The sequence below is a fragment of the Falco cherrug genome, chromosome 12 (genome assembly GCF_023634085.1).
Source record: "Falco cherrug isolate bFalChe1 chromosome 12, bFalChe1.pri, whole genome shotgun sequence".
Lineage (NCBI taxonomy): Eukaryota > Metazoa > Chordata > Aves > Falconiformes > Falconidae > Falco > Falco cherrug.
This window is the reverse complement of record NC_073708.1, coordinates 6,628,967-6,655,512: the sequence shown is the minus strand read 5'-3', so window position 1 is coordinate 6,655,512 and position 26,546 is coordinate 6,628,967. Positions and strand designations below refer to the sequence as shown.

The following is a 26,546-nucleotide window of genomic DNA, read 5'->3' as shown; positions in this document are numbered from 1 at the left end:
TATGTATTACTCTTACTAAATGATGATGTAAGTTTTCCATTGTATAGGAAATGAAAGTGGTAATATGTGATTTATGGCTAGCCTTTAAAAGGAACTGATATGAAACAGAACTTCCCAGCTCATTTCCTCACTCTTGGTGCAGACAGAGCTTGCAGGCTATTCAGTTGGAGGGGTATCATTTGTGATATGCTTTGGGTTTCTTAGTTTCCTTAATAAGGCCTATGCGATTATCATGTTTCCCTGACCTTCCATATCTTTACTTATTGGATGGTATAGATTGCACACCATATTGAGCAGCATAGGTTATTATGTAATAACAACCTGCAATAGGTACTCGTATGTCCTGGTAGATTTCCCGTAAATACATATTGGGTAAACTTCAGTTACTTAAGCATCCAAGCCACTCTAGAAATGAAAGTAGAGGAAGTTAGTGAGACATGAACTCTTAAAAGCTTTTGATTTTTAGGTGATGTGTTTTTTAGGTAAGCACTATAGCTAAGAGATTGAAGCTCCTCATCGAACATTAACTTCTGCTGGCTTTTTTGGTACATAAAGTGGGTGTTAAGAACATGCGCCAGCCTCCCCGGCGCTCCCAAGGAAGTGGTGGTAGTCCCACACCTGCTTTGAATCCTTGCTGGCAATCCAGGACAGCACCAGAAATGGTTTCATGTGGGCAGAGCTGCTCAGCACGTGGCAGCAGGTGGCATTTCTGCTGGTTTTGCCTTGGCTGAGGTGCCTGCTGCTGGGCTCCCCATGGGCAGGCTTAGCTGGTCATGGCATTTGCTGCAGCAGCTCTAAGCTAAGCTGATACTAGGCTGCTTCAGGCTTACCCATCCAGTGCGTGGTTAAATGCTTCACTGTGCTGTCTGTTAAGTCAGGGTTGAGTGCTCAGTTCATGAGCTTTTCTGGCTTGAGAAAGAGACTTGAAGTATGCTTTGATTTAGAACAAATGCATGTAATTTTGTAATGCATGTAATTACAGCAGACATGTAATTGAAAATAAGCAAGTTATTTAAACACCATTAACACATTTTGGAGCTGAAAGTTTGAATGTTTTTTGGAAATGCTGCCTACTTTTGCGTTTGCTCCTCAGCAGAGATGCGTTAAGTCAGATTCCTTCTACAGCACATTTGCTGAGTGACTTTGCTTAAGGCACTGAAACACTCTCTAACGCAAGTCACTGTAGGAGTATAAAGAATGTATTATTTAATTAAAGATGTATTTTTACTCCATAAAGATAGATGGATTTAGGAACCCGTGTTATTTCCTTTTGCTTAAAAACTGGACATGCATATGCACACACTCAGCCCTAAAAAATTAGAGTGGGATGTGGGCAGCCATGCTGTAATGTAGGTAGCAGAGCAGGCATTGGGATTTCCTCTCTTTTCCATGATAGCATCCAGTCTGATGGGTTAGTATATTGTAAAACTAGTTGCAGTTGATAGTTAGGAACAAGTTAGGAACAAGAACCATGTGTCAATATTGCATCTGCAGACAATGAAGTCGAAGAAGTGACATTTTGGTAGCTTACTTTCTAGTCACTTCTGTTCTTGCCAGGAGAACCTTGATAGAGAGCAGCTTTGGCAAGGCTTGGGAGGTAGGTTATATTAAGTAATTGCAAGATGCAAGCAGTGTAACTGACTAAGTACCAGAAATGCAGTCAAAAGCCACTTAGCTAACGTGTTTAAAAACAAAACAGAACAAACCTCAAGTATTTACTTTCTCATGTACTACAATAGGGTCAAAAAATTGCATATAGATGCTGGGAAACCCCTTACAATATCATTTTCCAGGCTTGAGCTCCGTCCTGTGACACAGATTTGGCATATGTTTGCCTGTAACTTGGCACGGGCCTCTTCCTGTTTTGTGTCTCACTGACTTCCCAGTTTTCCCGTCCTGTATTGCGTTTGAGCTCTTTGTTCTCTTTTAAAGTGCCTTATAGACTAGCTCACGAATGTTGATCTCATGGGAGCGTGGGGAAGGAGTAGTCAGACACGTGTTCTCTGGCAGTGGTCTGCTTAAAAACATCCTGAGCCTGACTCTCAGTCCCTCAGAAATGGGCCAAAGCAATGATTGTAAAGCAAAGAAATCCTCAGTTTTTTTAAGGAGGACTTTTTATATGTAATACACTTAATGAAATCTCTTTTACAGTGTACGTTTCCATAAGTAAGTTCAGCAAGAGAATTCAGTAATATATATTGGGACGGGAACGTAATGTCAGTTGTGCCATCAGAGAAAATATTTATATTTTTACACCTTCTTTTTTTTTGCTTCCTTGAGCAGCCCAAATGTATGAAGCCACATCATTGCTCTTTCTCTTGTCTTAATATTGAAATTTATTCTGCTACATGTTCCTGGAAAACCTCTCTTCACTACAGTTCTTTCCAAAACCCTGTTTATTTAGATTGTTTTTCATCATCAGAGGAACTGTAGGGACTTTCTTCTTTTGTCTATAAAACAAGTTGATTCCTCCCCCCCACTCCCTTGTACTATCAAGATTGCATCAGTTGTCCTTTGAAACAGCAAAATAGAACTGGCGGGGTATTCAGAAACACTGCTGCTAAATACCTAGCATCGCCCTTACTACTTTCTGTCCCTGTCAGTTTTCCACCTCTTATTTACATAGTCTTGTATGTATTACAAACACCATAATTCTTGCTAATACTGAATCGGTTACTGTCCCAACCTATGGATCTCATTTGTGTCATAATTTGGTCTGGTTTACCTGTATTTGTAATGTCAGTTTCAGATCCAGGCTACCTACTTCAAACACAGAAACAGTAAAGACATGAAACAGCGTTGAAAGGTTTCCTTCACTACTTCACATAGTCAAAAAAAGCGCTTTTAATTTCTCACCCATTTCTTATCTATGAATGCTTAAATACTTTCAGAGAGAGGTGTATATAAATAGAAGTATATCTAATAAAATAAATATAAAAGGCGTATACATAGCTTGCTGCTTGATATATAGGTAGTTAATCACCTTCTCCAGCCCCTGTTAGAAGTAACCTATAGAATGAAGAGGCAGCACAGTGGGGATTGAGAACCACTGATCTAAGATGTGTAGCTGTGGTGTTCCCCCTCCATAAAGAGCACATTATGCAGCAGGAGCTTTGCTGTGCTGTATGCTGGGTTTTGGTGTATTGACAATCATACACAAATTTACTTTTCTGCTCTTTCTTCAGAGGCCCTGCACCGCCCCTATGGTTGTGATGTTGAACCCCAGGCACTGAATGAAGCCATCAGATGGAGCTCCAAGGAGAACCTGCTTGGAGCCACTGAGAGCGATCCCAATCTCTTTGTTGCACTTTACGATTTTGTAGCAAGCGGTGACAACACGCTCAGCATCACCAAAGGTAAGGCTGCAAATCGCAGAGCAGCTACTAGGTTGAAAACTTAGCAACAGAAAATAGGAAGCAGAATCCTTCCCCGGATAGGAATAGGAGTGCAATTAGAGAAAGTTATTCTCTGAACTGATGATTTTAAGCAGACGGCCTGTGTCTCACTTGTGCTGGAGGGCCACCTGCCGGGCAGTTCTCCTAGTACGGAGACAGGCTTGTGTGACACTGCTGAACAGTCCAGCCCAGCTACGCTTGTTCCTGTTCTAGGCTGCCCAAATCACTGGTCCTGCAAGACACCTATTTTGGGGAGGGCCAGAGGAAACACGTTACATTATGGATGATAACAGAATTCAGCACTTTCAACTGGAGCAAAACTAAGAATTAAGAATTGCAGAGTGATTTTTTTCTATTTCTGTTCAGTACATACATCAGAACGGCCTGCGGCAGAACTGTTTTAAATCACATGCCATTTCAGGCTTCAAGAAGGAGGCAAACCTCATCCCTCCAAGAAAAAAGAAGTCTTTCTAGTCTAAAAAGCTGGATTACGGGAAGCTTTTTGAGTTCATCACTCACACTGCAATAAATTAGGGAACAGTACCGTAGGTATTCTGTCTGAAACTTTACTTTGTACTTTATATATAGCAGTTTAGTTACAAGACCACTGCTGCAGACTTTTATCGTTAAGCTACAAACCCATGCTTAGTTGTGATGAGTTTGTCCCTCAAAGAAACCCAACAGATTGCACTGTGCTTATTTTGTTTTTTTCTTTCTGGTCATAGGTGAGAAGTTGCGAGTCCTGGGTTACAACCAGAATGGTGAATGGAGTGAGGTACGTTCGAAGAATGGGCAGGGCTGGGTACCGAGCAACTACATCACACCAGTGAACAGCCTAGAAAAGCATTCATGGTACCATGGGCCAGTGTCACGCAGTGCAGCGGAGTATCTGTTGAGCAGCCTCATCAATGGCAGCTTCCTGGTTCGTGAAAGCGAGAGCAGCCCAGGGCAGCTATCCATCTCGCTCAGGTACGAAGGACGTGTTTACCACTACAGGATCAATACCACCTCAGATGGAAAGGTAAGGATCTTGGCACAATGCTGTGGGAGAGGAAATAAAGATAGTAATTAGGAGCTGGTACAGAATCTCAAGTTGCAGGCTGTTAAGGGAGGGGTGTGTATGAGAGAAAATGGATCCACTGGCTGGTTAATATAAAAAAAAAAAAAGAGAGCGAGAACATGTATGCCAAGAGTTTGGTGGTAACTCACCAAACACCTCTTTGGAAGAAGTACAGACAGTACTTACCCTGGCTGAAAGCAGCTAGGGAGCAAAGCAGCTGTGGTTTGATGTGGTGAGGTCTTTCCATTGGTTCACTTGGAACGCGCAGAGCTTGGTAAGTCACCATTTTTAACCTTGATGAAATTGCAATACATTGCATTGAGAGATGCAGAAACAGGCCTAGCGCTTGGCCACAAGAATTCCAGTTTCTAGTCCTGTGAAGTACAAGGCAGGAGGCAGTACTGCTCTCAAGAGATAGCTTACATGTAGCTGCCTTCTGCAGGTAAAAATATCCCACATTTGCCCAGCAAGATGAGAACAAATACTCTAAGATCTGGTTGTTTGTTGGGTGTTTTTTTAAAGATGTTAGAATGTTTTTACTGAACCTGTTTTCCAGTGTTAGTGAAAGCTTCCAGCTGCCTTCATTTAAGTAGATTCCTGGTTCTTTTTTAACAGGTATATGTGACAGCAGAAAGCCGTTTCAGCACTCTAGCAGAACTGGTGCACCATCACTCAACAGTAGCAGATGGACTTGTGACAACTCTGCATTACCCAGCACCCAAGTGCAATAAGCCCACTGTCTATGGAGTGTCCCCCATCCACGACAAGTGGGAGATGGAGCGGACCGATATCACCATGAAGCACAAACTTGGGGGAGGGCAGTATGGCGAGGTGTATGTTGGTGTCTGGAAGAAATACAATCTCACAGTTGCTGTGAAAACATTAAAGGTGAGTTTTCAGATTATTAGGCACTGTTCATTCAGTCACCATTTACAACAAGGGTAAGGGAACTGTAATGTTCTCAGTTATACCACCTAATGATAGAAATATCAGAAAGTGGAGTGTGCTATCTGAAAAAAAAAAAAAAAAAAAAAAAAGTAGCTTTGCAGAACAAAATGAGCTTATGAAGCTTGTTTCTAAGCCACATGCACCGGTGCAATTTCTAACTTTGGCCCAGCACACACCTGCATGTCCAAGTCAGATCTGTAGAAATGGTTACCAAGTCTGCTTCCCTTCCCTCAGAAGAGCTGTGGAATCTTTCAGAAGTCAAAGGTGTTGGAAATATCTTCTACAACCTCTCCTCTATTCCTGGAAAAATTCAGCTTCCTGAAAAATTTCAAACCTTTTTGTTTGTTTCAACGGCTACAATTCTGTGTCCTCTCTGAGTAAGGAAGCTTTCAAGCCTAATTTTAATACAAGGCAGGGAAACTAAGAAGCAGATAGTCCTGAGTGTCTTCCTCTCACCAGCCACAACTGCTTTGGTAGCCACAACAGCTACCAGACGAGAAAGCCTAGAACTCCCTGGGTGCTGCAGGTCTGTCACTTAGCCATGCTGCAGGCCAGTCAGGCAGCTTCTCAGGGCTGTTGTATTTTGCTTTGGTAAAAGCCAAACTGGCAGAATGGAGACAAGGTTACCATTATTTCTATTCAGCTAGGATATGTGGTGTTAAGCAGACCTCGGTCATGAATATAAATTTTCCCTTCTTTTGTCTCTGTTTATCTAGGAAGATACCATGGAGGTGGAAGAGTTCTTGAAAGAAGCTGCTGTGATGAAGGAGATCAAGCACCCAAATCTAGTGCAGTTGTTAGGTTAGTGAAATACCTTGCTCTTTCTGTCTTGAGTTTCCACCAAAATGAAATCTGTCTTGTTCAAAAGCAGTGGCAGATTTTCTGTATTTATTTAACTTTTTGAATCAGCTTGGTTATGGGGCGGTATTTCTGACAGCTTACTCCTTTATGTCATATTGGAGCTGAGAGGCACTAATTTTAAATAAAACATCAAATATAGTCACTTACATCAGCAGACAGCTTTGCTGTTGAGGCATGACTATGCATTATATAAAAGTGTGGAATATCAGCCTCCTGTTAGTTTGTACCCTTGGCCTTAGACGTACTCCAGGGTTCAGTTACCAGGGTCACATTACTTTTCTGTGTTAAATCGGATTTACAGAATTTTCTGTGACTTATTTTTCTGTTAGAACAGAACAAAGCTACAAGAAAATTCAAAGCGAAAGAAAAAAATTATATTGGAAGCACAACAAATACCATTCTTTATACTTCTCAGATCAGAGACATTTCTAGAAAAAGCTCCACTGAATAGAAAAATTAGTCTATAATGAAGCAGAACACAACCAGATCGCTGCTGCTATAAGGGACCCTTGGTATCACCAAATAAGTACATGAGAATAAGGCAACAGAGATGCAAGTCAGATCAAACAACACGTGACTGGAAGAAATCTGCAGGCTTTACAGGTTGGCTGTGCCCTGTTTGTCTCACTGGCAAACGCATGATATGCTGATCGCTATTAAATAGTCTGCATAGCAGTTAATTCTACGAGTACAAAGATTCTTAAGGAGACACCCTAAACCTTTACTAGTGTTTAATTGCCTCTGGACTTGCTGCTTTCAGGAGCAAAGCTGTCAAGCCAAGCCTAGGATAAAAGGAGAAATGTGAAGAATGTGAAGGCTTTTAAGAATGGCAACTATTCTGTACCCATTTAAAAAAAGGGCACAGATGAAGTGTCTGCCCAGCCCAGTCTGGTTCCAGGTGTAGAGACTAAAAGATTTCTCATCAGAGAGATGCATTTTTGCTCTTTCTGATGCACAGCGTAGTTACGTTTTACTGCTGTATGTGCGTAATGGTATGAGCAGGCATTCAGCAGTGCTGCAGTGGGAGTTCACAGAGATTTGACGTGAGTATCCCGTTGCCCTCCTCCTCCGCTAATACATGCTTTGTACATAATTGCAATGACTGTAGCGAGTAGTCATCTGAGGAATGTGTGAGACTGCTTCGTTAGGAGCAGGTCCTACCATGCTGATCACTTACCCTGCTAGCACACATGGGAGTGCTTCACATTGCTCTGTAGTGACATTTCACTCTGGAGATCTTGCCAGTTGACAGGTACCTGCTTCCAGTTGGCCACTCTTTAGCTTTACGAAGGAAGAGAGGGAAAGAAAAGTAAATCGTATGTTTCAAAATAGCTCCTGTTTCATTCTGTAACCCTCTAAAGAAAAGAACTGCTCCTTCACATTTATTGTACAGGAACAGTGGTGCTTTGATGGACGTGTTTCTCTCTGTCCATAAAGTGGATGGACAGATAAATAGACAGAAGCACTGAGTTTTAAGTTGGGCTGCATTGGTCTGAATCTTGTAGAGGGAAGTCTTCACTTTTCAGAGAAACACTCACCAGTAGAAAACTTGACAAATGGTTATTAAATCAGGAATAGTTGTAAGCTAGGGAAGAAATGGAAGCTTTGTTCACACGCTCCCTCCTCTCACTGCTAGGTGTATGTACCCTGGAGCCCCCCTTTTACATTGTGACAGAATACATGCCGTATGGGAACCTGCTAGATTATTTACGGGAATGCAACCGGGAGGAAGTGAGTGCTGTTGTGCTACTCTACATGGCTACTCAGATCTCCTCTGCCATGGAGTACCTGGAGAAGAAGAACTTCATTCACAGGTGGGCGAAGTCACATTGAGCTGGTACAGTTTCAGGTTGCAATGAACAGGGCACCAGCATGGTGGCCCAGGAATTCCTCCTTTTGGGGAGGTTTCTTCCAGAGTTAGGTTTCACTCTGGCTTATCCATTGGCTGTTTTGGTTTCAATACTGTCTTGCAGTACCTTCTCCCCATGACTTTTATAGAAGACTGACAATCCGACGCACAACTGTTCTGACAGCTGTGAAAGTTGGTGCTGTCCTGTTCTGAGGTATCCCCTATGTGCAGGACATTGTCAACCCCAAGTCCTATTTTAATCCAGTCAGATAAAGTCAGGCCATAATGCTGTTAACAGCATGTGATGAGCTGCTGATCTCATCCTGTTCTCGGGAAACATAAACTGTGCGTCGTAACAGCTGTCATTGCTGGAAATTTAATAGAGTTTAAAGAATGAACACTAACCCTGATTCACCTTATTGCTCCTAAGAACAAGCAACTCAGTTGCTGACACTGTTCAGAGCAAAGCTCACATTGCCTTTACTGATGTATAAAGGGAGCGCTTCCCAGTTCAGAAGAGAGGGACAGGCTATGCAACCACAAGACTGTATTCAAAAGCCCTGCTCTTGCTCCAGTAATGGAGTGTGCTTTTTTCTTTTGTACAGAGACCTGGCAGCACGGAACTGCTTAGTTGGAGAAAATCACGTGGTGAAGGTGGCTGACTTTGGCTTAAGTCGACTCATGACTGGAGATACCTACACAGCTCATGCTGGAGCCAAGTTCCCAATCAAATGGACAGCTCCTGAGAGCCTGGCCTATAACACCTTTTCAATCAAATCAGATGTATGGGGTAAGAAAACTCCACTTCCATGTTCTTTTTTCTTTTTTCATTTTGTTTTTCTTTGCCAGCCTAGACAGTAACTTGCTTTCTGGCCTGGGCAGAAACGTGGGGATGAGATGGCCACATGCCAGGCCACAACTTCATTAATCAATAGCATTTTTATCATGTAATGTCTTCACCTAGACTGGCCTGAAATATCTGCAAGAAAACGAGGCTACCTCAAGCTGCAATAAAGGCCCCAATGTAATGAGCAACACAAAAGGAGGGCAGATTTATGACCAGGAATTTTGTTTCCTCCTTTTGCAGCCTTTGGGGTGCTGTTATGGGAAATTGCTACCTATGGGATGTCACCATACCCAGGCATCGACCTCTCTCAGGTGTATGATCTGCTGGAAAAGGGCTATCGGATGGAACAACCGGAGGGGTGCCCTCCAAAGGTTTACGAACTGATGAGGGCATGTGAGTATCTTCTTCCAGTTTGGGGGACAAAGCATGGGAGGGGTGGGAGAAATCTGTAGTTAACTCTGGAGTCTTTGCTTCTTACGTGCCGTTCCATTTGCTAACGTGGAAAAGGCCCTGTCACCTGAGACGTACCTGGTTACTGACGCACAATGATCTCTAGGGAACAAGAATTCACTCTCATTGTAGCAAATCGTACTGGTGTTTTGTCAGTAGGACTCTTTACTATGGAATCACCAAATTAGAAGGAAATTTAGTTCCCTGCAAATACAGCATCTGTGCAGGAGAACGTAGTTGATGAGATTGCACAAAACAAATCCTCCAAGCACGCCATGAAAAGCTCCCTCATGCTCCATAACGAATTGAAAATTTACTAATAAAAGGCCAAAAGATACAGTTTGCTAACAGAAGAGAGCAACAATGTTTAAGAGCACTGTGAATCTCCTTCAGTCCAGCAAGAGCAGGGAATACACAGGGCAAAATGCTGAAGATCCCAGGGAGCAAACTAGGCCATGCTGTTTAAGTAAGGCAAGCAGCTCTGAGCAGAGACCCTGTCAGTGTGACCAGGGTGGGAAGAGAGTCCTTGGCGCTAACTCAGGCAGTCTGTGTGGCCCTCAAGGTTAAACCATGACAAGGTACAAGACAGACAAACCAGGGCTTAAGAGACCATTCAACCTGACTCCAGCAATGCCTGATCCCCAACATGTCAAAGAAAGTCAGGGCAAATTTCAGTTATGGAACAAAGAAGCTGGGTAATGATGAAGGATATCGCTTTAGAAAACTTTCAGGAAGCTGATAAAAGCCCAAAAGCAGGGAATTCATATGATACTAACGCAACCCAAAATGAGCAGAAGACCAGGCACTTTCCAGACGCTATGGTAATATCGGCAGATAGTGCTTCCAGCATACATTCCCCTAGTGCAGATGTCTAACTACAGAAATTACACTTTTTGTGATGATACCCTTCTAAACTTTCCAAGATCCAACTTAGATCAACGCACTCTCTTGTACCTTCCCCCACAGGGGTGCATACATTCTCCTTTTGGAAGGCTCTGCCTGAATTTCAGTATTAGGAGCACGTGAGCAGAATGTTGCCTGGAGCCTTGCACACACAGTTATGTGTGACTGGGCTAGATGTGTTCAGTCCAGACTGAACCAGCCAGGGTAGCAAACGTGGAATTCTCCTTTGCCCAAAAAATTCAGAAGGAGGGACAGAGAGATCAGACAAACCTGTGGAGTTGACAGAGAGCTGGGATTTTCAGAATTGATTCCTTCCTCTCAAGATCTGTTTGTTAGGATATGGCAGAGTGACTGACTGCTGCTATGAGTTACTATCTGTGAATGAATCTAAAGCCTGTTTAATAGTAGGAGATCAGAGTCTGACTACAGTTGAGAAAGCGTAGGTATTTTCTGTCTCCTTGGACAAAATAAAAATTTATCTCCTGCCTGTTTCAGGCACTGCGACTTATCCTGCTTTCTCACATTGCAGGCTGGAAGTGGAACCCACCAGACCGACCTTCCTTTGCCGAGACCCACCAGGCTTTTGAAACCATGTTCCACGACTCGAGCATCTCAGAGGGTGAGACCCTGTTGCTTTCTGAAACAGTACTGGAGGTTATCCCCTGGCGTGCTGTGTCTTACGCACAGGCCCTTAAGTCTTGCCTGCTAGCAGTGGAGGTTGTGATGAAGCTTCGTCTCTTACTTAATTTCTTAAACATAAGTGGGTAGATACGTTCTCTTACTTGCTGCACAAATACTGAATAACCTTTAGACATATATCAGCGCAGGGGACAGTACGGTTTCATTTGAGCGCTAAGGTGCCAAAGACTTAATTGAAAAAATACGAACTCCTCTGTTAGAGGCAGACTGAAGAGTATGGAACAGTGAGTGATGCTGAGAGAAAGATATATGCATATCACAGTCCCTTGCTGACTGAAGCAATTAGGTCATGAAATATTATTCTACCAGCCTTCACTTTTACAAAGCGCCTTAATCTCTGGATTTTCTACTTAGCTACTTCTAGGAGTGAATCCGTGCAACTCAGCTCTCAAATATAATTGGCTAGGAGGTAAATACTGGTGAGAAGTGTGATACTAGACAGCAGACAAGCAGAAGTGTCTGTGCATCTTCTACATTTTAATATTAAATATGAAGCTGATCCATCCACTTCCCTACTACGGAAAAAACACACCAGGTCGAATTCTATCAGGGAGGATCTAGAATAGGCACAGCAAGTGGCCCACACAAATGCCACCCTGGGTGTGACCAGGAGGTTACAGGGTTTTTCCCATTTTTTTTCCCAATCACATACCTTGTGTTGATGTTGGGAAGGAAACGTGCACTCTTCATCTCTGACAGGGATGTGCAGTGCTTTTCCTTAAGCGAAGCAGCTTAAATCCAGATCCAGAGAGGACACAACTTTGAGGGGATCCCAGGAGCATCAACTGGAGGCACCTTAATTAAAAACAGGGGCAAATGCTTTCAGGGGTGGCTTTAGCTCTTGAGCAACCCTCAAGCCTGCAGAGAGCTAGATTCATACTAGACCTCTTGTACAGATCCTACCACTGGGGTTTTTTTGCTGAATTATGAAGATGTAAATGAGTTTGAAAGCATTATGATAAACAACTGACCCTGAATACCTCTAGACTTGAGCAAAAACTAAATCTGTAAGTGTGTATTTCTCAGTCGCGTATCTCTTCTTGCCAGTCTGCGTTTGTAGTAAAGACCAAGATTTTCTTTTCTTCTGCTGGTCTCTGTTCTAACTATTCCCTTTTTGGTTGTTTTGTTTGGGTTTTTTTCCCTTACAGAGGTAGCAGAGGAGCTTGGAAGAACAGCCTCCTCCTCATCCATAGTACCTTACTTGCCCCGGTTACCCATGCTTCCCTCCAAGACTAGAATGCTGAAGAAACAGGGAGAGAACAAGGAGAACATTGAAGGAACACAAGATAGTGTGGAGCACTCAGCTTCCAGCTCAGCACCAGGTATGGGCACTGGGCCAGTGGCAATGAGGCCATGTGTTCTGGGCTAGGATTGCTGCTGGTGTAAATTGCCAGAGGAACAGAAGACAGAAAAACGTGACATGAGAAGGGGCTTTGTGCTGCTACACCATTAGGGCTGTTGGCCTCCTCAGCAGCCCCACTATTCACTAGCAAATAGAAAACACTGTAGTTTTTTCAATGTTCTTTTAGTAAATCCAGTTGTATTTTCTCATTTTAAATTTAGTTCTGCTGCTTCTTTTAAATGACAGCTTCAAAATTAAAGTTGACAATGCAATGAGATTTTCTATTATGCTTGTGGTATTTGGGGAAAGAGGAAAAACTACAGGAAGGGAATAAGAAACTGGAAGGAAAGAGCAACTTCACTTTTTCCTGAACCCTCTCCTAAGTGGCCTCCTCGGTATAGACAACAGACAAATCACACATGCAGAAGCGGAAAAAAAGTTCTTAAAAAACTCACAATCACACCAGCCTCGCACAAGAATAAAAGCGCTAACTTCCTCTCTCAATTTATCTCTGCAGAACCTGTGCAGCTAAATACGCCAGGCCCACAAGGCCCACTGCAGGATAGGGAAGTGGGAATGGAAATTGATTTTGCAGATTCACACTTGTTTCTTCTGTCTAGGTTTTATCAGAAGCACACAGCTGACAAGCGGGTCTCCCGCGCTGCCTCGCAAGCAGAGGGACAAGTCACCCAGCAGCCTGTTGGAGGATGCCAAAGAGACCACTTTCACCAGGGACAGAAAAGGTGGCTTCTTCAGCTCCTTTATGAAGAAGAGGAACGCTCCCACACCTCCCAAGCGCAGCAGTTCCTTCCGGGAGATGGAGAATCAACCCCATAAGAAATATGAGCTGACGGGTAACTTTTCATCTGTTGCTTCCTTGCAACACGTGGACGGGTTCTCTTTTGCTCCCACACAGCAGGATGCAAGCCTGGCGCCACCCAAGTGCTATGGTGGGGGCTTTGTGCAGAGGACCTTCTACAACGATGACGGCACTGGTACCAGCAGTGGTGGGGGCGTAAGCACTGGTGGTGGGTGGTCGGGCATCACTGGTTTCTTTACACCACGTTTGATTAAAAAGACACTGGGTTTACGAGCAGGAAAACCCACTGGCAATGAAGAAGCTTCAAAGCCTTTTCCAAGGTCAAACTCTACATCTTCCATGTCCTCAGGGCTTCCAGAGCAGGATAGGATGGCAATGACCCTTCCCAGAAATTCCCAGAGGTCAAAAATCCAGCTGGAACGGACAGTGTCCACCTCCTCTCAGCCCGATGAAAGCACGGGGAGGGCCAATGACCTGCTTCCCAAAAGGTTTGAAGAAGGCCCTGCTTTGACCAGAGAGAGACCAAAAGCAAAACTCTTGCCGAGGGGTGCCACGGCACTCCCTTTCCGAGCCCCCTCCGGGTCAGAAGAAAAGGAGGGTCCAGGGCTAGCAGCAGCTCCTAAGGGCAAAGAAAAAAACAGCGGCCCACGGCAAGGGGCCCTTGAGGACGGTGAGAGACCGGGGTGGTCGTCTCCAGTAAAGGCTGCAGCAATACTTCCAACCACTCATAACCACAAAGTGCCAGTCCTCATCTCACCCACTCTAAAACACACTCCAGCAGATGTGCAGCTCATTGGCACAGACTCTCAGGGTAATAAATTTAAGCTCTTATCTGAGCATCAGGTCACTTCTTCCGGCGACAGGGACCGGCCCAGACGGGTAAAACCAAAGTGTGCTCCACCTCCACCACCAGTGATGAGGCTCCTACAGCAGCCAGCTGCCTGCTCCGATGCAGCAGAAGAGCTGAGCAACACGGCGGGAGCGCAGCACGGACTGGAATCAAGCGAAGGGAGTAAGAAGGCAGCAGCAGCAGCACCTGTTGGTGGAAAATCTGGGAGGCCTGTGATGCCTCCACCTCAAGTGCCTCTGTCATCGTCTTCCACCTCCCCAGTGAAAATGGCCAATGGCACAGCTGGTGCAAAAGTAGCACTAAGAAAGACCAAACAGGCGGCTGAGAAAATCTCCGCAGACAAAATCAGCAAGGAAGCACTGCTGGAGTGTGCAGATCTTCTCTCGAGTGCCATCGCCGAGCCAACACCAAACAGCCAGCTGGTGGACACAGGGCACCAGCTGTTGGATTACTGCTCAGGCTATGTGGACTGCATCCCGCATACACGCAACAAATTTGCCTTCCGGGAAGCCGTGAGCAAACTGGAACTCAGCCTGCAGGAACTGCAGGTGTCTTCAACAGCTGCTAGTGTCCCTGGGGCAAACCCCGTCCTTAATAACTTATTGTCATGTGTCCAAGAAATCAGCGATGTGGTGCAAAGGTAGCTACTGTCAATCTGGGTAAGAGAAATACACACGGGGAGGGGGGGACTTTTTTCTGTACTGATGCTTTCAAAAGGAAAGACTGATACTTGAGTATGTGAAGTACCTCAGATCACTGAGTTCTCCTCACGTTTACAGGTTCATCTCAAAAAAATGGGGATGGAGAGGGTAGATTAAAGCTGTAAGGGGCAGAACATCAAGTATTTGTCCCTACCTAGTCAGACTGATCTGCTTGGTATGGCAGGGGAAGGAAGTTCCTCGTTCCTCCCCTGGAGAGGCAGGAGAATCGATGGCAGGTTCTTGCTCTGGGAAGGATGATTTGATGTGTGATAGCCGGAGTACTGGAGCAGCTGCAGGCTACGTGGCTGTACGGATCCTCCCCGTCTGCACTAACGCGTGCTTTGGTCTCCTGACAGGGCAGAGGACTGGCACGGGGGCTGCGCTGGGACCACCGGCCGAGCAGCCTGAGCTGGAGTAGCTCGGAAGCGGGAGGGCGCGTGCAGCTGGGGGAAGGTCTAATGCACTGACAGTATTCAGAGCTGCTGGAGGTGGATGCACTAGCCCAGACGGCTTACTTCCACAGCGCTGCTGCTGCTGCTGTAATGAGAACTGCAAAATTACTTAATATATGAAACTATCCCTTTTTCCCTCCTGTCCACCTCATCTACCACATGTTCTCATCTTCGTTGTATTGGAAGCGTCAGGGATGCTGGGCAGACTTACCACTGGAATACCCCCTTCCCCACCACACAGCCTTCACTTAGCTGATACTGATTTCTAGTGGTCTAGCACGAGTGCTGCTTGATGGTCCTTTGTGGGTAGTTCGGGGCTCTTGCGCAACTCGCCAGTGTTGTTAGTGGGGTGGGTGGATTGTTTTTTGGTTGTTTTTTTTTAAGCTCTAGTTTTTAACTTGCTACCAGGTTGACTCCCCAGTTCAGTTTCATCACTTTAATGGACCCACGATAGGTAAGGCAGAGCCTCTGCCACCCCTGGCTGTTCCCCGCTTTCCTTTAGCAGTCATGGCACTGCAGGGCCAGCTGGAGAGCCAGAAGGCACAGCCTGGCCTGCCCACCACGCACCCTTGCTGCTGCGGGATTCCCTGGAGCGGTCCCTGCTCTTGGCCTAACACTAACACTTCCCTCCGACGGCTTCCTGGGATTTGTTCAGGTGCTTGCGGGTGCTTTCAGCTTCCCTGCGTATGGAGGCGACTAGGTGTGTCAGCACACAGGGGAACCATAGCTATCTTTTTTTATTTGTTCCTGTATTTTAAAGGCTATGCCAGAATCTCATGCAGTGGCATAGGGAACATGCACAGACTGCATGCTCCTCCGCCTGAGACAACAAATGTTACAGCCCTGCCTTGGGGAGCTCCCACTGGGTTACGGTCTTCTGATGCCTACCAACAACCCCAGAATGAAAGCAGTCACGTGGTTGAGATTGTTTTCCTTGGTCCTAGTGCTGTTTGTAGACTGCTGTGGCCTCAAAAAGCTGGTCTTCTGTGTATACGCACAACTCCCTGAGATTTAAATGTACTGGCAAGCAGGAAGACCTCAGCCAACTGTTGGTTTGCAAGAGGAAAAAAACCAGGCCTGATACCTAGCTCCAAATACACGTTACCCTGTGGGCTGCTGCTCACTTCACACTTTTGGTGATGATAGAAGATCTCGCTTGCTTTGCACCTTAAATCTTTTATTTTTGGCTAAAACGCTTTTTAAACTTGTTTTTAAAGTGTGACTGTGCTGCTTTTAGTTTGAGCATTTAGAGTTGAGCTGGGGCACAGGTGTGAATTTAGAAGATGGGCACTTCCATTTCTGTCTAGAAGTGTTGCCCCATTGGTGCTGTCTCAACGAGCGTTCCCCTTTTTTCCATGGAGCATAGCGAGACGGGGCCTGAAAAAGTCTTTATAAATGGGCTGGTGTCTGAGAATCCTCATTTTATTACTGGTCTGTGGTAAACAAAGTTGTGTCACAATGCATGAATGCACACCAGTGGAGCAGTATGTGAGATAAAATGGACCACGTGAGCTTTACTGTCAAAGCGAGTGAAATGGTGACGAAAAAAAAGAAAAGCAACCCCTCCACCACAACTGGCAAGCATTCAAGTGAATTAATTATTTCTATGAGTCAGTTTTACTCTAGTGAGCTGGTACGTAAGTGGCGACAAATGAAAGTACAGCGTGGGTTACTCAGCTTACCCAACAAAGCTGGCTGTCCAGTTCTGCAGTAGGATCTGCAGCTTGCCCAGGCTGTCCTGCAGCTTGCCCAGGCTGTCCTGCAGCTTGCCCAGGCTGTCCTGCAGCTTGCCCAGGCTGTCCTGCAGCCCTCGGGCCAGCCGGCCGGGGGAGGCTGTGCTGGGGCTCTTTCACGAGCACCAAACCGTTATCTTGTAGACTTTACTGAGGGCTTTTGTGGTTTACCTTATCTCTTTCAGTCGTCTTTATCGAAGGTGTGCATCGCTGCACACCAAACTAACTGCCTTTGGAAAGGTGACCTGCAAAGGGAAGAAGGCTCGTGGTGTTGCTTCACACGGCCTTTTGAACAATCAAAAGGATTTAAAAGCTATGGGAGCTTTCTTTGGGGCAGAAGGGTAGGTCTTGTTTGGCAGACAATCGTGAGGTTTCATCATTGTACTACTACTCAGCCTAGGACAAACGGACCGAAACTGAAGTGATTCTCAGGGGAAAGGTATTTTAACCAGAAAATTTTAAAGCTGTTAGTCCGGTTCTGATGAGTATTTTGAAAGAAGCCTTTTTTTTTTTTTTTTTTTTTTCTTCCCTGAATGCCAGTCTTCCAGAAAAGCTCCAACAAAAGTGATGAAATAGCAAGCAATTCCTAACTACTAAAACTCCCCTTTTGGCCCTTTCTGAAGAAACTAACTGTGCCCCAAGGAAGGACTGGTTCCCCCCGACTGGTCACCCCCACTTTCCTTCAGGTGCCACCTGGTTTCTCCTCCCCCACGGCAGAGATGCCATAGCCATCATCTGCTTTCACAGTCACGGAGTGGCTGAGGTTGAAGGGACCTTTGGGGATGGCCAGGTCCAACCCCTCCCCTCAAGCAGGGCCATCCCCAGCCGCGGCAAGACAGATTTTGAATGGCTCCAAGGATGGAGACTCCACAACCTCTGTGCGCAACACAGAAGCCAGTTCAGTTCTTATCCCTATGTGGTGGATAAACAGAACAGTGGGAGCCGGGAATGTGCCCACCATAAACCCTGTGGAGAGTGTTTCCTCCGCTCTTCCTTGTTGTCTCACATCAGGTACATAGATGGTGGCAGAGGCAGTGCTGACTTGAGCCTATTTTTTTTTTTCCCCTCAGGCAGGGGCTGCAGACTTGTTGCTGCTTCTGCTACCCGACAGCATTCTTCCTAAACTGGAATTTTCCCCTGCCCCCTGGCAGGATAGCAAAAGGATTGTATGTGGGAGAGCTGGTTCTGCTGTACATCACCATTCAGTTGTTCTTCCTTCCGCAGCTATTCTAAAATTGTTACTGTTCCTTCTCCCTTTTGCTAGGTTTGGCTTTCTGTTCAGCCCTAAAGGTCTCTACCATAGCAGTTTCTCTGCTTTCAGCCTTGCACAGTATGTTCAGAGGAACGTAAGGATGGTGAAGCCCCGTTGTTTGTCCCAGCAAAGAGCACTTCTCGCTCCGCTGTTTAGGGAAACAAGGCACAAACTCCTGTCGCATTTCCTCACCACTGTCAGGCGGCCTTGGGGGGTAAGGATGCAATTGCAGCCGGGCTCTCTCACTTGCACTAGTAAGAGCTAGAATTTAACGTAGTCTTTGCAACAGGGGGTGGCATCACATAGGGCCTGGTAATGCCAAGCACAAAGCATGCGCTCACACGAGTGAGTTGATGTGGGGCACTTTCTCTTCCTGCACTGTACACCCTTTTTAACCCCAGAGGTGGTGCACGTGGCTGGCTGACAAGCAGCACTTTGCTTTAATCGTATTTTCATTAGTGTGGACGGGGGTGAAGCTGAATTAGGAGTCTGGGTCTTGGGACTGGATCAAATGTAGCCACTGGGAAAACGGAATTGAATGGGGCGGCGTTGCTGATGCAGAACACGATGGGAAAGGGGGGCAGGGGGGGCTGTCTGTTCCGGTCCTCCTCACAGGGGCATTTCTCCTGAGCACCGCTGGCCTTGTGGCAGTGAGACACGGCCAAACACACGCATGTTGACATTCCCATCAGGTGTGCTTTTGCAAGAGTTTTATGGCACACCACTCTGCAGGCAGCAGGAACTAAACCCCACAGCGTGGGGCGGCAGCTGCACCAGAACTGCTGCGTTAACAGAGCAGCCCCTCGCCCAGAGGCAGCAGGTGTGTGAGCAGGTAGGATGGGTTACACCACGGTGCAGTCAGAGAGGAGAGAAATCCAGACCCTGATGTCTGTACACTTACCTACGGCAGGCTTCCCCCGCAGCTGAGGCGCTCTGCCTTTTGCTCATGGGTGCTCTCGGGCATCAGCAGCCACGACAAGCACCAATGAATCCAGGAGATCGGTTTTGCAACCTACCAGGCTGCTCTCTTCTCTTGTAAAACGCCCAACCCAGCCCTGCCGCTGATCAGTAGCTGGCGGGAGAGCCGGAGGGGAGCGACTACAGCATGCTCGGAAACCTCTCGCTCCAGTGAGTGGCACCATCCAGCACAGATGGGCACTGGGCTCGCGCTCCGGTTCCCTGCAGTGGGCAACAAAACGTTCAGCCTATTCCCTGGTGGTAGGAAATAAGAGGTTATGGGACACCTGATGTATTAGTAATACCTACACAATAAGAAATGTCTGTACCAAAGGAGGTCACTCTTCCAAATGTGTCTGTTGTGCATGGGAGGGAAAGCCCAATCGGCTCAGCACGCTGTTTGTATCAGTAGTGAACTCATTGAGAGCAGGAATGGATTAAAATGAAACACGTTAATCACCAATCACTCTACCAGTGTTGTCAACTGTTTTTGTTTTTAATTGTTATTGTAATATATTTTGGTTGTTTTTCTAATTTAATTCTCTCACTATCGTCTGACTGTGAACTGCGAACAGTGTTAAACTTGATGTAAATAAGGCCCTTTGAAGGGCCTCTTTGCCTGTCGTTCCACAAAGTTTTGCCAATTTGCATTTTGTTTTAAATAAAGGTTGCAATATTTTATTGGCAAAAACCACTTTGAGTATATCCTGCTTTTTTTTTTTCTTGAAGGAATATTTCAAGCTGCTCATTACTAACCTGAAGTTGGTTATTTTGGGTAGAGAAGACAAGATTATTATAAGCTTGTTAAAAGAGAAATAATTTAATTATGTTGGATCTCAAAGAAAAGCAGTTTATTTATGCCTTAAATTAAACTTAATGTTGTCATGGTGGGGGGTCAGAGGAGAGCGGTTCTTGCTGCTGGGGTTGCGTAATCAAATGCTCACTTAATTCTGAAACATACACCTGTGACCTGACAGCGTGCAGGGTCTTGCATCATCCGTTTGACAGTTGCCCTCATTAGTGACACCACCTCTTTAATCAGTGACAGAGCGAGAACCGCTTAACACGCCAACTTCATACCAGCTGGTGAAATGGCCGAAGCGACACCCTGCCACGCCAGGCAGCACCAGCCTGACCTGGGCACAGACACTTCTCTAGTTAAAAAAAGTAAGTCTAAAAGTCATCTAAAGTAAGTCTAAGGTCATCCTGGCTTATAGACCCTTCAAAGCAAATAGCCTTCAACCAAATAACTAACAACTGTCCAAACTGCCTGCCCAGGTCACACAGCACAGCCCGCGCAGTGCCCTGCGGGGCCGCATCCTGACCCACGGGCGCAGCTCCCGCCGAGGGGCGCAGCGCCCACCGACATTTCCCAGGGGCGCAGCTCCCGCCGACCTGTTTCGGGCTGGAGCTTTAGGCCTGACGCTTGTGGTGAAGAGATTAACCATCAGCCCAGGCTGGCACGGGCCCCGGGGCCAGGCCGGAGACAAGGGGTCAGTCCGGGCTGACCGCAGCCGCCGGTGCCCGCAGGGAGCGGAGCTCAGAGCCGGCACGCCTGGGCAGTGTGCCCGGTCAGCGCTTTGCCAGGGGCTCTGCTGCACCGCCGAGAGGTACAAAGCCTAAAATAGACCCAAGGGCCGCGGGTGGGAGCCCAGCCTGGCCTTGGCGTGCGCGGCCTCCCCTCGCCGCCCTGCACCGCCGTGTTGGAAGGGAGTTTTGACCCAGAGGTCACAGAGCCGTTCCCGTAAGGCTGCAGGATGTTTTGGTCCTGCTGTAACACGCTTATCGCCTGGCAAGTACCCAGACAGCAAACAGCCCTGCAGCGGGGTAACGCTGACACCAGCCAAACCACCACAGCGTGCAACACAGAGAGAGGGAAAAGGAAGAGGGGGGGGGGGGAAGGGGAAAAAAAAAGAGAGGGAGAGGGGAAAGGGAAGGGGAGGGAAAAGGAAGGGGAAAAGGAGGGAAAAAAAGAGAAGGGAAAAGCAAAAGGTAAGAGGAAAAGAAAAAGAAGGGAAAGAGGGAAAAGGGGAGGGGAAGGAGAGAGAGAAAAGGGGAAAGGAGAGAGGGGGAAGGGGGAAGGAGAGAGAAAAGGGGAAGGAAAGAAAAGGAAAAAGGAGAGAGAGAGAAAAGGGGAAAGGTGAAGGAAAAGAGAGAACCCCAAGTTTACCACATCCCCAAAAATCTGAATTCAACTGCAACCTGTTCCTTCAGCCACCATGCTCCTCAACTACCCTTTGGCCTTGAAAGGGGAATTAGTGTCTGCTTTTTTCATTTTGCAGTGAAGCAAGCAGACTTTTCGCCAAACTGCTTAGAAAAATAATTTTGGCAGAAGTTCAGCTCATCCCCGCAGCTGCTTCCATACAATGAAAGACTCCAGTGAGAAGGGACACTGAAGCGAGGGACTACGGAGCTGACACCTCCCGAGGAGATCATTCCACCATTTTCTCTACACAAGGGCCTCCCCGCACAAACCGCGGCCCTGGCGTGCGCATCCCTGAGCAGCAGCAGGCACCTTGCGAAGGCGGGAGAGCAACAGAGAAAACCCCTCAACTCCAGCAAAACAGTTCTGTGCAATCATGTGAAGAGACAGAGAAAACCGGGGACAGGGATGAGGATGTGGCTTCTGCTGGACTGCCTCAGCAGGACCGGCCTGTCCAAGGGCCACCTTCATGACGTGCTAACGAACCAAGGATTTGGGCATCCCCACTCACACCAAACAAAGTGTCAGCACAACCGCTTCAGGCTGCTACCTGCTAAAAGAAGGGCCTTGAACCAAGGATGGGCTTCCAAGGCAGCCAGGTGCAGGCTGCCCTGTGTCCCAGGGGTGTGCCTCCTTCCCTGCAGACAGCCCTCGGAGTAACAAGGGGTTAAGTCTCTGTCCCTGTGCAAGCCGCGGCTGGGTAACCCACTGGCTGGGTAACCCACTGTGCGGCACCACCTTCACCACTGGTGCAGTCCCACCTGGTGGTATTCAAGGAAGGAAGTAATTGATGCGCTGGGATATAGATTTGCAGCCCTGTGCGGAGAAAAGCTTCACCTCTTTGGGGACAAACACCATCATCCTGGCCACCTCATCCAGGGCTGCCTCGGTGTATGGAAGTCCACGGGCCAGGAAAGCATCCCGTGCGCAGAGCTTCACGTGGTGGTACTCCAGGGGCAGAAACGGCACGAAGAAATCAATGAGGTTCTCTTTGATGAGGTGGCTGCGGGCGTAACTGTTCTCTGTAGCAAAACACAAGACAAAAACTTCAGAAGCTTCATCTGAGGGCTGTCATCGCTCTGCCAGGCCACGCTTGGCTCTTCCAGCCCTATGTGGTGGGAGAGAGACACCACTTGTAAAGGGCTGGCCAGCACCTAGTCCGGACACAGAGCATCACTGCGGCTTGCCCATCTCAGGCCAAAAGAAGCCTCGATACTTCCCTGCGGTGTTCGGCTGCCGCCCACAGCCTGGCCGTTTTCAGGGCTGAAGGGGCCACAGGGGACTTGCAGCCCCCTCCTCGTGTGCCGCGGTGCTATGCTCGTGGGGCTGTGCCAGTGGGGACGAAGGAAGGGGCTCACGCTGCAAATAACCCTGGGGTGGGGGCTGGGACGAAGGCTCGTCCCACAGTGCACACACTTGTGCAGCACAAGGTGGATGGGGCCGTGTAAGCAGCGCCCCGCAGGTTTGGGGGCAGCCTGCCCACCGCGTCCCGCCAGCGAGCCCGGCTCTTACCTGCAGGCTCCTGCAGCTCCAGCCGCAGCCGCTGCTCCAGGAACTCCACGGAGATCTCCTCCCGCGCCCGGCCCGCTCGCCAGAAGTCCAGGGCTACCTCGTTGATGGTGTTCCCACCGAGATTGCTGCGGACACAGAAGGGAAGGCACTCAACGTGCGCGCCCCCAGAGAGGGGCTGCCAGCAGCCCCCCCGTGACAGGCCTCAGCAGTTCTGCCAGCCAGGCAAGGTGTGCTGTGCAGGATCAGCACCTGAAACATCAGCCCATGGAGGAACCAGCTTCCATCCCAAAGCCCCTTTCTACAGGCACCTATACAGCCATCTTCCACCCCGCCAGCTCAGCCTCTGGGGCAGCTGCTTTCTCCCCCCGGGGGGGATCAGGAGCCAGCAGAATCCTCCATCCCCGACAGCCCCCTGTCCTGGCTGGGATGCCATTGACCTCGCAGGTGACACTCGGCTCCACACCAAACTCTCAGCAAGCCACCACTGCAAATCCAGGTTAAAGGGCAGAGCACATGGCAGGAGTCCCACCAGCAGCAAAGGTCCAGGGCAAGGATTCAAGTGGCAGCCCAGGACCTGGCAAAACATCCCCTGCCCGAGGGACAAAGCAGCAAAACTGACCATGGAGGCAACCGCCTCTTGGAGGAGCCAGACATCTTCCCCTCCCCTGCAGCCTGAGCCCCTCCTGTCACACACCTCAGGAGATAAATCCCATCTCCCTGTTCCTCCCCATCCCTTTGGGGACCCAGAAATCACCTGAGGAATAGGAAGATGGATCTCCGGTAATCCACCTGGCTCTTGTGGTCGTAGTGAGCCATGAAGGGCTTGATGGTGTCCAGGAGGCTGAAATGAAGTTTCTCTGCCTCGTCGAAGATGAAGAGGGGCTGCCTGCAGAGCTGCACAGTCTCACGTATCTGCTTCTCCAGCTGAGCCTGCAGAGCGGCGGGCAGGGGTCAGTCACGGCCGCCAGATCATCGCCCAGGGGCTGAGCCTGGGTGCTGGGGGCTAATCCTGCCGGCAGCTCAGCACCACACAGCCGCCTGCTTGTCACCTCCCACCCAGCAGGACAGGGCGCAGAGCAGGAAGAGTTAAAACAAGCGAGTCAAATTAGAGATAGTAAGTGAAGGGGAAGAAGAAAGGGAGAAAAGAGAGCAAGCGACACGGAGGCAGCCACTCACACCGACCGCAAACGGACTGATGCCCAGCCACTCTCTGAGCCATGGCCCCCTACCCCAAAACACCCTCCCCTCAGTTTTATTGCTAAGGACGATGGTAAATGGTGTGAAATATCCCTTTGGTCAGCTGGGGTCACCCGTTTGGTGTCCCCCCTCCCAACTTCTCATGCACCCCCAACGCACTGACCACAGGGGCAGAGGGAGAGAGGGAGGAAGCCTTGAGGCTGCAGGAGCACTGCTCAGCAGTAGCCGGAACATCGCTGTGTTATCAGTTATCAACGCTGCTTTACTCACAAATCCTAAACGCTGCCCCGGACAGGCTGCTGCGAAGAAAACGAATCCCACCCCAGCCAGACCCAGCACTCTGGACCATCCCCAGGGGCACGCCATGCTGCTGGCTCTCACCTTGTACGAGTCCATGTACGTGTGATGGGGGAAGTGGAAAAGCGAGATGAACGTCTTGACGCACATGCTCTTCAGCCCATCCCGGTACAGGTGACTGGCCACCATCCGCGCCACAAAATTCTTGCCTGTGCCGGACCAGCCATGGAAGGAGAGGACCAGCGCCTTCTCCGGCCGCGGGCTCTGCAGGAACCCTTGCACTGCCCGCACCACCACTTCTTTGGCCACGTGCTGCCCGTGGAGCTGCCCGGCGAGGTCTGCTTCCAGCCCTGGGGGGGAGAGAGCAAGAGCTCGGCCTTATTGCAAGCCCAGCTGGGGCTGAAGGTGCGGAAGGAGAGGAGGTGTAGCAGGGCACTAAGCCCACACCGCTCTGCTGGCGGGGCTGCCTGCCCGCAGGGACGCAGTGGTGGCACGAAAGCCACCGGGTCGGTGAGACAGGCTGCCCGCACCCTGCCTGCAGCAGCTGCTGGCCGCAAAAAGACACAGATCTCCCACTGACTCCCTGTTCCCTTTGGGAAGCGGAGGAGGTATCTGGCAGCTGCAGAGAGCACTGAAGCCCAAAGGCCCTCATGAGCTGCTGGCAGAGGGAACGGACACCAGAAATCTCAGGGCCAGCAAAATGCAGTGACACCCATGCAGGGCTCAGCCAGGCTCACTGCGCCCTCCCCACTGGGGGCTGGATACTGGGCCAGTTTGGATCTCCCTGCGTATGCCTGGGAGCTATGGGATGAAGGCAGGGCTTGTGGCAAACTGGGGATCTGCTGTACTGGAAGGAACAAACTCAGCCTCAGAACTACAAATGAATAACAGGGAATAGGACTCGGCTCAGCCCCTCGCCCTCCCACCAGCTCAGCACCCTGCTCAGAGATGCCATTTGCTTACATCACTTGCTAAAGCACACTGGTTTTAAAAGCAAAAAAAAACCCAACAAAACACCACCACCACAAACAACAAAAGAGACAACAGGGAAAGGCAGCAAAGGCAAGCACTGCTCAGCATCTCCCAAGCACAGCACAGCACCCACCTGTGATGTTGTTGACGATCCTGCAGTCTCCCGTCTTGCAGCACTCGCTGAAGCTGCAGTACCAGGCAGAGAGGATGGCCAGGTAATCCTGACCCACCAGAGGCAAGCTCCAGCCTAAAAAAGGCAGCGCTCTGAGCAGAGATGTTCCAGCAAATACCTTCTCGCATTCCGGGTGGACACTGAGCCAAGCCCGGTTCGGCGCTGCCCTCCCGCCAGGGGACCGGCCGCAGGGGCTCGGAGCTGCCGTGCCGGGCAGCTCGGGGTGCGGGGAGGGGGATAAGCCCCTGAGGGCAGCCGCACCAGGTGCCCGCACGCCCCCCCCCCCCCCAAATAGGTGTTTGTGGCAAGCCGGGGCACGGCGAGTAAGGGGGGAGGCGGCCCGGGCAGTACCCTGGGGAGGGGGCGGGGGGCACAGACCCCGTGCCGGGGCACGCAGGGCGTTCGGAGCCGCCGCTGCTTCTGGCCAGAGGGAGAGAAAGGAGGAAGGTGCTTACCTGGGCTGGGGCCGGGCTCTCCCTCCTCCTCCTCGCAGCCCTCCTGCCACACCTTGCAGGCCAGGTACCGCCAATACCGCTTGGAGAGAGCCCCCACGGCTCCCAAGTGCTGCTTCACGGCTTCGTACCTCGCCCCGCCCCACGCTCCCCCCGCCGCCGCGGGGCCCTGCTCCCCCGCCCAGGCGGTCCCCCGGCCCCCCCCCGCCGCCCAGCAGCAGCAGCAGGCAGCAGGCCAGCCCCGGGTGCCGGCACATGGCTGCGGGTGGGCGCCAGCCCTGCCCGCCGGCTCGGGCCGCCCCAGCCGTGAGCTCACTTCCTGAGCGGGGGGGTCACCGCCGCGCCACCGCCTCCGCCCGCCTGTCCCAGCCCCGCCGCCGGGCCCCGCTACGAGCCACGCCGCGAAACCCATCCCAGCTGCCAAGGGGAGGCAGCCGGCACCCCCCCGCTCTGGCCGGTGCGGAACCGGGCCCCCGTCCCGAGCCCAGCTCCTGCCGACCCTCGCTGGGAGCGGGCTGGAGGGATGCCCCGGGGAGCCCCCCGACACCGCTGCCAGCCCGCTCCCACGGCCCCGCACCACCGCAGCCCCCCTCTGCCCCCGCGCCGCCCCACAGCACCGGCA

General features: G+C 49.4%; 2 protein-coding genes and 1 long non-coding RNA gene across 4 annotated transcripts in view; 1 reads left to right on the top strand and 2 right to left on the bottom strand.

The window, feature by feature from the left end:
• ABL2 (ABL proto-oncogene 2, non-receptor tyrosine kinase) overlaps window positions 1-19,813 on the top strand; it is a 50,019-nt gene extending 30,206 nt beyond the window's left edge. For both annotated transcript variants that reach the window (XM_055724745.1, XM_005435872.3), the window contains exons 2-11: window positions 3,186-3,356; window positions 4,121-4,416; window positions 5,071-5,343; window positions 6,120-6,204; window positions 7,901-8,078; window positions 8,719-8,903; window positions 9,201-9,353; window positions 10,843-10,932; window positions 12,161-12,334; window positions 12,975-19,813. In XM_055724745.1, coding sequence (XP_055580720.1) covers window positions 3,186-3,356; window positions 4,121-4,416; window positions 5,071-5,343; window positions 6,120-6,204; window positions 7,901-8,078; window positions 8,719-8,903; window positions 9,201-9,353; window positions 10,843-10,932; window positions 12,161-12,334; window positions 12,975-14,668 — 3,299 coding nt within the window. In that variant the 3' untranslated portion in view covers window positions 14,669-19,813. The remainder of the gene's footprint in view (window positions 1-3,185; window positions 3,357-4,120; window positions 4,417-5,070; window positions 5,344-6,119; window positions 6,205-7,900; window positions 8,079-8,718; window positions 8,904-9,200; window positions 9,354-10,842; window positions 10,933-12,160; window positions 12,335-12,974) is intronic.
• LOC114014998 (uncharacterized) lies at window positions 4,426-12,138 on the bottom strand. The gene is made up of 3 exons (XR_003558718.2): window positions 11,665-12,138; window positions 7,442-7,545; window positions 4,426-4,748 (listed from the first exon to the last, which is right to left on the bottom strand). It is a non-coding gene; the product is annotated as an uncharacterized LOC114014998 (long non-coding RNA).
• A 107-nt stretch (window positions 19,814-19,920) lies between the features above and the next one.
• On the bottom strand, window positions 19,921-26,336 carry TOR3A (torsin family 3 member A). The gene is made up of 6 exons (XM_055724951.1): window positions 25,928-26,336; window positions 25,434-25,547; window positions 24,413-24,678; window positions 23,589-23,764; window positions 22,835-22,959; window positions 19,921-22,344 (listed from the first exon to the last, which is right to left on the bottom strand). Exons 1-6 carry the CDS (start codon window positions 26,334-26,336, stop codon window positions 22,094-22,096), a joined length of 1,341 nt encoding a protein of 446 aa, XP_055580926.1. The 3' UTR covers window positions 19,921-22,093.
• Window positions 26,337-26,546: the final 210 nt, after the last annotated feature.